Below are 12410 nucleotides of genomic sequence, written 5' to 3'. Positions count from 1 at the left end.
TTGTGATTTTGTTTGATCATCCCAATGTTCCAGATATTTATGCTTACTTTGATTCATAATTTGTTTTACTTTGATCTGATTTTGAAAAGCAGTGCTGGTCTGAGATCGATGGGTTAGAGTATTAGTTAACTTCAGAACCAACTGGCAAAGGGGACTGGTTTTAGGGCTGACCTCTTGGGTTTTGTATGCTTGAAACTGTATGGTGTTCTCGTCACTAGAATTTAGGTGGATCCAGAATTTTAAAGATCTTTTTTGTATATTTAATGCCAATGGGAATCTGCCTAATTCTGCCCTGCATGCATTTGTTGGTGTTTTCCTTTGGACTCTAAGAATGTTTCTAATAAATTCTGCATGTAGGGATTCAGTGGGATGTTTGTCCCATCTAGTGTAGTCTAGCTTGCTGAGTGGACCCCATACCTCGCATCCATATAATGCAATTGGCATTATTACACTGTCGAATATTTTGCACCAGATTTAAAATGGGATTTGTATTTTATGGAAATTTCTTTTGATGGCATAGAGAGCTCTACGAGCTTTATCTTTTAGCGCATTCACTGCAAGGTCAAAGCTTCCTGAGGCACTGAGTTTCAGGCCTAGATAATCATAAGATAAAGAATGCTCTAGAGGGGTGTTTCCTAGAGTGAAAAGGTGTCTGCCTGCCTGAGATCTTGTTTTCTTTTGGAATATTACAACTCTTCCTGTCCCTCCATCTCAGCTTTTCCCTCTGTCTCTGCCTCTGTGCTGTGCGTGTACTTGCGTGTGTGAGTGTGTGAGTCCGACCTGTGGAGTGTGATGTGATGCTTTAATAAGGAAGCCGGCGTGGCGTGGTGTGGCGTGGCGCGGAGCGGAGCACTGACTGCACTGCGCTGAGTGACTCTCAAAGGAAGGCTGAGGATCTGTCAGGATAGACAGATGATTTCCTGTGCTTTGTGCTGAAATGAGAGAGAGAGAGAAGAGAAAGATAAATAGAGAGGAAGAAGGGAAAGTTTTTCCCAAAAAGGCTGAGGAGGCATTATACTGTATCTGTGGGACTGAATAGAAGATGCAATTGATGGGGGTGGGCAATATGAAAATGTAATACCCCCAAATCTTACAGCTAATAGAAACTGTGTCTGACTGCCACATATACACACAAACAACACACACACACACACACACACACACACATAAATACACATTGAGAAAAATGTGTGGTGCTACAGCTCTCCCTAGTGGGCCCTGGTGAAACTGTCATTTTGTGGACACTTTGTATAAATCCTTTTCTCTCTCTCTCTCTCTTTCTCTCTCTCTCTCTCTCTCCCTTTTTCTTCTTCCTCTCTTCCCCCTGTGTCCCTGTAGTCCCCCCTGTGTCCCTGTAGTCCCCTCTGTGTCCCTGTAGTCCCCCCAGTGTCCTCCTCCCCATAATGGCGCTGTAGAAGAACGTCAGTCTGATGTGATCTGAGCCTCGGAAACATTATCACCAGAAATCTCACCACCAAGGCCAGAAAACACACTTTTACTCTCCAAGGCTCTTGAAGTGAGAAACACTGTCCTCAGACCAAAGCCATCGGTCTCCCTCTCACACACACACACACACACAAAAACACACACACACATACAGACACACACACACAAACACAAACACACACACACACACACAAAACACACACACACACACACACAAACACACACACACACACACACACACAAAACACACACACACACACACACACACGACCCTGCATACACACGGCCCGGGCTGCTTGGAAAACAGTCAGCTGTTGAGCAAAGCCCTGGTTTGGGATTCAGCTGGCTCTGCACAGCAGACGGAGAGGAGAGGGTGTGTGTGTGTGTGTGTGTGTGCATAGCATACGGAGTGGGCTCAGAGGATTAAAGGCTGTGCACTACAGTCTGGAAACTCTCTCACTTGACACTCGCCACAAAAGTACATTTTATATCAGTCACATTGTACAGACTAGAACCTCACTCCTCCATGGGTTTTAAAACGGAAGCACCGGATGGATGGTCTCTGTGTGTGTGTGTGTTCGTTTGTGTGCGTGTGTGTGTGTGTGTGTGGTGATTATGTTTGTGTGTGTGTGTGTGTGTGTGTGTGTGTGTGTGTGTGTGTGTGTGTGTGTGTGTGTCTCTTTGTGGGTGGGTGTCTGTATAGATGTGTGCATGTGTGTGCACATATGTTGTGTGTGCACACATTTGTGTGTGTGTCTAGTGTGTGTGTGTGTGTGTGTGTGTGTATGTGTTGACAGCTTATCTTGTGGGTCAAAGACATGTACTACATGTTATTTAGATTATGTATTGTATGTAGTGAAAAGCATTAACAGTCACAAAAAAGATCTCATCTCACGTCTCTGGTCATCTAGTCAGAGGTCATGATAAACAATATTTGTACTTCTTTCTTTCTTCCAGTCCTTGTTCTTGTCCTCTCATCCCTCTCTCCCCTCTCATCCCTCTCTCCCCTCTCATCCCTCTCTCCCTCTCATCCCTCTCTCCCCTCTCATCCCTCTCCCTCTCATCCCTCTCATCCCTCTCATCCCTCTATCCCCCTCTCATCCCTCTCATCCCTCTCATCCCTCTCTCCCCTCTCTCCCCTCTCATCCTCTCTCCCCTCTCATCCCTCTCTCCCCTCTCATCCCTCTCATCCCTCTCATCCCTCTCTCCCTCTCATCCCTCTCATCCCTCTCTCCCCTCTCATCCCTCTATCCCCTCTCATCCCTCCTCTCATCCCTCTCATCCCTCTTTCCCCTCTCATCCCTCTCATCCCTCTCATCCCTCTCTCCCCTCTCTCCCCTCTATCCCCTCTCTCCCCTCTCATCCCTCTCATCCCTCTCTCCCCTCTCATCCCTCTCATCCCTCTATCTAGTCAATTATAGTCTTCACCCTCCCTTATGTTTAGACTTTGTAATGAGGAGACACAGCACTCAAAAAATCCTCCACAGAAATGTATGGGGTTAGTTTGTAACATTGTTTACTGTTGTAACTATGTTGTTTACACATATCCTGTGCCTTCTGCAGCCAAAAGTTGACATGTGATACATCGTGCCAATCATGTGTTGTGATCTCGCCACTGAAGCCTTGCACACGGCTCGCACATTTCTGCCTGGAATAGATGCCCAATAAGTACCCAATAAGAAGTGCCCAAAGTGCGTTGCAATATGGCCGGACAAGAGTGGAGGGACTTGCCTAAAAGGACTTTGGTTTTAATCTCCTCTTCTAAATTCAAATCCAAGATTAGTTTGTCATGTTAGTTTTTAAATAGTTAAATTGTACACCTGAGGTTTGAAAGATGTCCATCCAGACACCAGTGAGTGTGTCAGCTGCGTGGTGTGAGTGTGTCAGCTGCATGGTGTGAGTGTGTCAGCTGCGTGGTGTGAGTGTGTCAGATGTGTGATGTGAGTGTGTCAGCTGCATGGTGTGAGTGTGGTGTGAGTGTGTCAGCTGCGTGGTGTGAGTGTGTCAGCTGTGTGGTGTGAGTGTGTCAGCTGCATGGTGTGAGTGTGTCAGCTGCATGGTGTGAGTGTGGTGTGAGTGTGTCAGCTGCATGGTGTGAGTGTGGTGTGATTGTGTCAGCTGCGTGGTGTGAGTGTGTCAGCTGCATGGTGTGAGTGTGTCAGCTGCGTGGTGTGAGTGTGGTGTGAGTGTGTCAGCTGCGTGGTGTGAGTGTGTCAGCTGCATGGTGTGAGTGTGTCAGCTGCGTGGTGTGAGTGTGTCAGCTGCATGGTGTGTGCATTTTTATTTCGGCTCCCATGTTAACAGGTTAGAGCTTGCGCACCGCCTGCGTGACATGCACGTCTCAGGTGGAAAACGTGCGCATGCTAGAAAAAGGACTGACGCCTATTTTTCACGTGACACGCAAGGGTGTTGGAAACGTTTCCATTTCCACTCTGGAAAAGTGAAGAGAAATGGAATATAGGCAGAGGGGCCACCGCAGCGCAGCGTCAGACATGTTTCTGCGAAAACGCCACCACGCACCTGACACCAAACAGAAAAGCCACGCTCTTGCCACGCAGGTAGTGTTTAGGAGCCCTAACTCCGCATGTTCTGCGGATGTCAAGCGGTTGGGCCATATATCTGAACATAACCGGCCATTTGGAATTCAGAACTTAGCCGGCTCTTACACTACTCCCCTCCTAGTATTTCCAATGGACATTACTGCTTCCTCCGCACTATATGCGGAGCTTTGTCAAACGGAGGTCTGACCCTTCGGGTGATTCAGATATAATGCTAACATGCTGACACAATGCGGTCATATGTGTGAACGACACCGACGCACATGAACAGAATCTCCACGTGGTTGAACACGCACATGAACAGAATCTCCACGTGGTTGAACACGCACATGAACAGAATCTCCACGTGGTTGAACACGCACATGAACAGAATCTCCACGTGGTTGAACACGCACATGAACAGAATCTCCACGTGGTTGAACACGCACATGAGCAGAATCTCCACGTGGTTGAACACGCACATGAGCAGAATCTCCACGTGGTTGAACACGCACATGAGCAGAATCTCCGCATGTTCTTCGCTTCGTTCAGACACGAGCTCATTTGCATAATGTCCGTCGGAAATACTAGGAGGGGAGTAGTGTAAGAGTCGGCTATGTTCGGAATTGGAATAGCCAATTATGTTGTTCAGATATATGGCCCAAACGTTTGACATCCGCAGAACATGCAGACTTACACCTAGGTCTAAAAGCAGCTTATGTAAATGAGCTTGTGTCTGAACGAAGCAAAGAACATGCAGAGATTCTGTTCATGTGTTTGTTCAACCGCATTCAACCTGTTCAAAAAAAATTCTGTTCATGTGCATCACCCAGCATCTGGTTTCAGTTGATCACAGACAGAGAATGAGAATGGGGGAGGATTATGGGTGAGGGGTTGGGGCCCTGAGATGCAACTTTTTGTAGAAGTTTTGAAATTGTAGTGTCACTTAGGTAGGTTAGAGCGTTCTCAAATAATTCTGTCAGCGTTTTCTGTAGTGTAGGTGTGGAAACCGTATTTGACACCCTGTATGGTTCTATTTCCATTATTAGGCAACATGCAGATGAGTTAGTTAGTGCCAGTTGTACATATTCATTTTAAAAAAAAGGGTCAGTTTGCTTTGCATAAGTCACAATTCTCTTAGGGCCAATGATGAATAATTAGCCGATTTAGTTTGTTCATCTTTGAGTCTACCAGGAGTCTTCTCTACTTTAGGCCTCAATTGGCTAAATAAATTGATAAGACTCAAAGTAAGTAGGTGCACTGGATGAGTAGGTTTGCACATTTGAGACATGTTTTACCGCTACAGAAACACTGCAGCACATAAATTAGATGCAAGCATAATCAGAACTTTCCACTCTTAGCAGAAGTCCTAACCACAACCACATATTTTGCAAAGCACCAGGGGCAACTGGGGGTAAAACCATCACTGATTATAGGGGCCCAAGGGGATATAGTTTTTTCTATATCATTTTTTGCATTATATAGTAAGTTTTTTTATATAGCCTATATCTTTCAATACACACACACACACACAGGGGCGCTTCTAGATAATGTGGGCCCTATGACGGAAATCATTCTGGGTCCAAAATGCAAGGGGGTCCAGGGGCAATTGATAAGACTTAAAATATACTACATTAATTGATTATAGCATATTACACAGCCTATAAAAATCTACACTGGCATTCAACAATTGTTTTCCTAACACGATTTTAAGCAAGTCTATTGGGAGTTCGATCTCATCACATAGACAACATCAATACAGTAGCTCCATAGCAACAGCTTTGCATAAGGTAAAGGTTACACCTGTTAAACTTTTACTGAAGGTAAAAAAATGTATATAAACCCAAAGCAGAAAACCCATTACAGGATGGGACATGAAACTACCTGTAAGAGCTATGTGACTACAGTACATGCACAGACTATGTGACAGTACAAAATGAAAGCAGAACCACAGCCTTCCTATTTGTGTGTGTGTCTGGCTTCCCACAGCCAGAACCACAGCCTGTGAGAGAGAGAGAGAGAAAAAAGAGAGAGAGAAAAAGAGACTGTATATCTTGTCACTAGTCGCTAGTCCTGTCACTAGTCGTCTCTAACTAACGTGACTACAAAGTAGACATAGAGCCACAGCCTTCCTATTTCTGGGGAAATAAGCACATTATACATAATCCTCACCACATTTACATTCAATAATTTTGCAGATGTTTTTTATCAAAAGCGACCTACAAGGACCATTCTCATCAGAGCAAATCAGTACGGTGGCCGACGAGTGCAAACGACCTGCAATTTATGCAAATTTATGCAACACATGCAAATAGACAAAACGCTAGACAGAACACAAGCTTAAGAAAACTTAAGAAAATATCTCCATCAATTTGACAACAACAAAAAGTGCATAGCCTACCTATTCTTCTACAGACGGACTAAACTATTTTGCTCTTTAGCAAGGGGTAAGTGTCACCTTAGACAATCTATTTTTATATACAAAATTCAGTCAGTCAATCAACCAAGTTATGCAGCAAACACACTTTACAATTACACACTTTACAACTTTACATTTCGTCCTACATTCATTATGGCATTTTAATTTGGAAATTAAAATAGATATCCTAGACTTTTCAAGGGCCCTCTTTCCACTTGAGGCCCTAGTAATCAGTCCCACTTCCCACCCCAGTCCTACACCCCTGCACACACACACACACAGCCTATATCAATACCCCCTCTACTAACTGAAGTTAGTTGTGGCGGCCATGTTGGATGTTTTCACATTGCAACCCAAAGGGAAACAGGAGTCAGTCACAATCCATATATACACTTTTGATGCAAAGCTGAAATCAGTGGTCAGTATCCATCCTCTTTCTCCCTCAAAAGTTCACTCTATTGTAATCGTAGTTTGGAGTAAAGATAGTGTTTGTTAATGGTGTGTGTGTGTGTGTGTGTGTGTGTCTAAGAGTAGTGTACCTCAAGATGTAATTGATTGATTGAAAGCACAGACACACAAATTCACACTCACCTCATCAGGTAACACTTTTTAACATTATTTAAGTATTAGTTAAGCATTAACAAAAAACTTAATTCATCATTACTAAGTATGTTTTCAACATTACTTAAGGATTAACAAATATCCTTTTCCTCATCAAATTTTTTTTTGCTCACTTATCTAACTAGGGGAGACTGTGAATAACCCAATTTCATAAAACGGTGCCGTGAATTTCACTTCTCTAAATTCAAATCCAAGGTCAGTCTGTCATGTTAGTTTTTAGATAGTTCTTCAGACACCTGTGGTGCCAAATACGTCCAGACACAAAGAGGTCTGGTGAGAACATCTGCTCTGGTTCTGACCACTTTCAGTTCCCCACCTCCAGTTTGATTCTCTGCAGCACAAAACAGACAAATTTATTCCATGTGCTTCTCTGACGTCTCTGAAACCAGTTGAAAACATTTGAGTTGTTTTGACTGGTATTGTATGATCATATATTTTAGTATTCTGGTTTGTCCAGATTTTTGCTCCAAAGTATAGTTTATCTTTCAATACCCACCAACTCCATACATTCATAACCAGAATTGTTCCTTAAACTTCAGTCAAGGTTTACACCTCTCCGCGGAGTGACCAGGTAAGGTTTAGATTTTTCAGTATAGCTTCACAATGGACTTAATAACAAAAAATAGTGTTAATGTGTTTATCAGTGTTATGTGTTTATCAGTGTTAATGTGTTTATCAGTGTTATGTGTTTATCAGTGTTATGTGTTTATTAGTTGCTTCACTATGGACTCAACAACACAAATGAGCGTTATGTGTTTATCAGTTGTCATTCAGCTGTGCAGCGTTTCAGATTGTTTTTATAAGTAGATAGAATGTGTAATATCACTGGGAGACGTGTTATACTTTTTGAACAAAATGTTGTGGTCCAGGCAGGTAAAAAGACAGTAATCCAGACTTAATGTGATGAAGGAATGCAAAACAATCTCTGTCCTAAAATAGAGAGTTCTAAGTTAATAAAAAAAAACATGACTGTACAAACATTGTGATGTGGGTAGTTTCAAGATCAACGTAAGCGCTTGGCATTGTCCACATACATTAATGACTACACATAGAAGCACCTTGAAAAATGGAAAATTAAATGCAAACATTTCAATATAGTTCAATAATATTTCAAGAAGGTTTAATTATAGGCCTTGTGAAACAAAGTGCTTACCCTGATTGTGAAACTACCCATGTATTGTTCAAAATTTAGATTACAAGATTACAGACACCAAGATTAGGGTTGATAGCAGGGAATAAACTTTGCCATGTGCAGGGACCCAATCACAAGGATCTCTGTTCTATCAGAATTTAGCTGTATTAGCTAGTTGACCATTAGACATTCCCTCTCCACAATTACTGCACATGATCTCAAGAGATGTTTCAAGCCAACAGCATTGTTTCGGTAATGTGAGTTGGATTGTTCATCTTCACAGTAGGCATTTTTCAAATAAATACCTTCTTTTCATCTAAATGTCTTCATGTCTTTCTTTTGACCTACATATCTCCCTGTCATTTCCAGGTCTCTAAGCAGCCACTAAATCATCTCAAAGATGACTTTGAACCAGCTCATATCTCTGATTTTTGGGTTCGACACTTATTCCACCTACTTTGGACGAGTCTGGCTATTGGTATATCTATATCAGGTCGTGGTCTGCATTATATCTGCCCAGTACGTGTGGATCATCAATTTTGAGTGCAGCACTGCCCAGCCGGGCTGCACCAACGTCTGCTATGAGCACTTCTTCCCCATCTCCCCCAGCCTGTTATGGGCCCTGCAGCTCGTGGCCATCACTTGCCCTTCTCTGCTGGTGCGGTGCTGGTACCAGGGGCGCATACAGAAGAAACGCAGGAACACCAGCAGCCACAGGGGGGCGGATTTGAATGCGAAGACGTTTCCCGACACGCTGTGGTTGATTTGCCTGAGCCTACTCCTGAGGGGTGCTCTGGACGTGGGCTTCCTCTATATCTTTTACTACATCTACCACAGCTGCAATGTGCCCAGGCTCTACGAGTGCGACATGCCGCCGTGTCCGAACAAAGTGAACTGCTACATCTCACATCCCACCGCAAAGAAGATCTCCTTGCTCTTCATGGTGGTGTCGACGTGTGTCTGCATCGTCATGAGCGTCTGTGAGATGGTCTATCTGATCTACCAGAAGATCCACAGGCAGAACAAGAAGATCCGCCAGCGGATGTTTCCGGAGAGACATGAGCTCGGCGAGCTCGTACTGCCCAGGACCGACCCGACCGCTTCCAGAGCCCTGTCCAGAGCCTCGTCCAGAACCTTGGTCCAAAACCCCCACAGTCCGACCGCCTCTGAAGCCCAACAGTCATTTGTATAGGCCACACACACACACACACACCCACACTCACTCACACTCACTCACATACAAACACACACACTCACATACATACAGTACACACACACACACACACACTCACATACACACACACTCACATACACAAACTTGAATGAATATGGTCACCACCATGTTAATACTGAATGTTGGAGCACATATCTGGTAAATGAAACACAAACCCTGACATAAAAGCACCATGCAGCATGGTGAAATAACTTCTCTCAGGACAATACACACCCAGAGCCTCACCGCACAGCAAATCTTACCAGACGCAACCTCCACAGGGTGTTCAATGAGACTTCCCACCCACGACACAGTCATAAGGGAGAATTCTAAATTGTGAAAGTGTAAAGGATTGTATGGGTGGATGCAAATCAGTGTGATGCATACCATTATGTGGTGATAATAAAAAGAATGAAATGTCATTGACTGATGTCATTCTGTTATATTAGATTAGATTCAACTTTATTGTCATTGTGCAGAGTGCAAGTACTGAGACAACGAAATGCAGTTAGCGTTCAACCAGAAGTGCAAAAAACAGTGCAGTGTGAACAGTATAGACAAGTGGTGCAGTATAAAGTCTACACAGTATGATAGCATTACTGTAACATTACAATGAATAGCCATAGGTGGGATAGGGTGCCACCTACCTTGTTGTCCCTGGTGGTGGTGTGTATATGTGTGTGTGTGTTCAATAGGGTGACAGCCGCAGGGTAGAAGCTTCCTCTGAACCTGCTGGTCCGGGTGCGGAGAGACCTGTAACTATAAAGATATTGTGAGCTAAAACAGTTGACATGACAGCGACGTGGCTCTGCGGCGGCCATTTTGGATGTTTTTAAATTGCAACCCAAAGGGAAACAGGAGCCAGTGTGTGATGCGGTCACAATCCATATCCACAATATGATGCAAAGCTGAAATCAGTGCTCGTTATCCATCCTCTTCCTTTCCTCCTTCCTTAAGAGTCCACCCTAGTGTGGTCGTAGTTTGGCGACTAGAGACTTTCAATATTTGTAATGGTGTGTGTGTGTGTGTGTAGTTCCAAAACTAGTTCCAAGACTACTTTACTAAACTGATTCTAAGCTACAGCCGGCCTGTCACCTCTCTCCTCTGAGATGATAGTGATATTTGAAGACATAATACCCTCTTTCTTACCAAGCCCTGCTCTCTCCTCTCTCTCTTTCTTACTAAGCCCCCCGCCCCTCTCTCTCTCTCTCCTCTCTATTTCTTACTAAGCCCCCCCCTCTCTTTCTCCTCTCTCTCTCTTTCTTTGTCTTTCTTTCTCCTCCACTTCTCCACTCTGTTTCCTTACCGCCTCAGTTTGTATTCTGTCTCCTCCCTTGTATTGAATACAGGGCGTGCCCATGTCAGGAAGAGGAGAAGAAAAAGGAATTAACAAGAGAGAGGAATGATAACTCACCCTACTTAGGAATGCTTGATCCTTCACCTGTCACAATTTAAATCCCCAGATGCTAGTTTTCACCTAAGTCCTTAGTCATCAGAGACCAGTGTTTCCAAAGACCTTAGCAGTCAAAAACAGGTCTAATGAGAACATCTGCTGTGTTTCCGTGTTCCATCTATCCTGCTCCTGTGTTCTATCTGCTCTGGTTCTGTGTTCCATCTATTCTTGTTCTGTATTCTATCTGCTCTGGTAGGAGATGGGCATCTGTGGAGTGTAGAGTGTGGAACGGTGTGTAGGAGATTTCAAAGATAGGGAGGGGCCAGATTGTGGAGAGATTTGTGCACTAGGAGAATGATTTTATATTGGATGCGATACTGAACTGGGAGCCAGTGTAGTTGCTGGAGGATGGAGGGGATGTGATATGATCCCATAGCCTAGCACAGCTGAGCACCCTAGCAGCAGAGTTGTGAATATATTGTAGGCTGTTTAATCTGTTGGATGAGATGCCAATGAGTAGGGTGTTGCAGTAAACTAACCTGGAGGTGATGAAGGCATGAGGGTGTTGCAGTAATCTAACCTGGAGGGGATGAAGGCATGAGTAGGTGATGAAGGCATGAGGGTGTTGCAGTAATCTAACCTGCAGGGGATGAAGGCATGAGTAGGTGATGAAGGCATGAGGGTGTTGCAGTAATCTAACCTGCAGGGGATGAAGGCATGAGTAGGTGATGAAGGCATGAGTGACAGTCTCACAGGCAGATGGGGTGAGAGGGGCAGAGTTTAGAAATGTGTTTCAAGTGGAAGAAGGCTGTTTTGGTGATGTGATTGATGTGTGAATCAAAGGAGAGGGTAGAATCGACCATGACACCAAGGTTTTATTTAGCTCAGCAGAAGTGGTGGTGAAGTAGGCTAACCAGGAATGGCTAGCTGAGAATGTGCCAGTTTTTTCAGTATATGAGGGGTGGAAATGAGGATGCCTTCTGTCTTGTCTTGGTTGAGTCATAGCATATGTAAAGGTTTCTGTTTGTCATCTTGATTATTTCTCTCTTTCTCTTTGATGTGCCATCTCGTTATTTTCAATGTCAGTCTGCAGTGTTGACAATGCGGCGCAGCCGGTTTTGGGCTGATGGTTTTGAGAGCAGAGAAATAGGACATATGACCACGACAAAACTCCCCAGGCATACTATAGTCTATACTACCTCTGGCATACTATAGTCTATACTACCTCTGCTGGCATACTGTAGTCTATACTACCTCTGCTGGCATACTATAGTCTATACTACCTCTGCTGGCATACTGTACTGTAGTCTATACTACCTCTGGCATACTATAGTCTATACTACCTCTGCTGGCATACTATAGTCTATACTACCTCCCCAGGCATACTATAGTCTATACTACCTCTGGCATACTATAGTCTATACTACCTCTGCTGGCATACTATAGTCTATACTACCTCCCCAGGCATACTATAGTCTATACTACCTCTGCTGGCATACTGTAGTCTATACTACCTCTGGCATACTATAGTCTATACTACCTCTGCTGGCATACTATAGTCTATACTACCTCTGCTGGCATACTGTAGTTTATACTACCTCTGGCATACTATAGCCTATACTACCTCTGCTGGCATACTATAGTCTATA

General features: G+C 44.0%; 1 protein-coding gene across 1 annotated transcript; it reads left to right on the top strand.

The window, feature by feature from the left end:
* The first annotated feature begins 7468 nt into the window (after nt 1-7468).
* On the top strand, nt 7469-9347 carry LOC125285610 (gap junction beta-7 protein-like). The gene is made up of 2 exons (XM_048230138.1): nt 7469-7594; nt 8525-9347. Exon 2 carries the CDS (start codon nt 8556-8558, stop codon nt 9345-9347), a length of 792 nt encoding a protein of 263 aa, XP_048086095.1. The 5' UTR covers nt 7469-7594; nt 8525-8555.
* The last annotated feature ends 3063 nt before the right edge of the window (nt 9348-12410 follow it).

The sequence above is a fragment of the Alosa alosa genome, chromosome 20 (genome assembly GCF_017589495.1).
Source record: "Alosa alosa isolate M-15738 ecotype Scorff River chromosome 20, AALO_Geno_1.1, whole genome shotgun sequence".
NCBI classification, from domain to species: Eukaryota; Metazoa; Chordata; class Actinopteri; order Clupeiformes; family Clupeidae; genus Alosa; species Alosa alosa.
The sequence above is the reverse complement of the archived record's forward strand: the minus strand, read 5'-3'. Positions and strand labels throughout refer to the sequence as shown.

What these genes read in the sequence shown, in the direction of transcription:
- LOC125285610 (XM_048230138.1), top strand. Translation starts at nt 8,556, where the DNA reads ATGACTTTGAACCAGCTCATATCTCTGATTTTTGGGTTCGACACTTAT.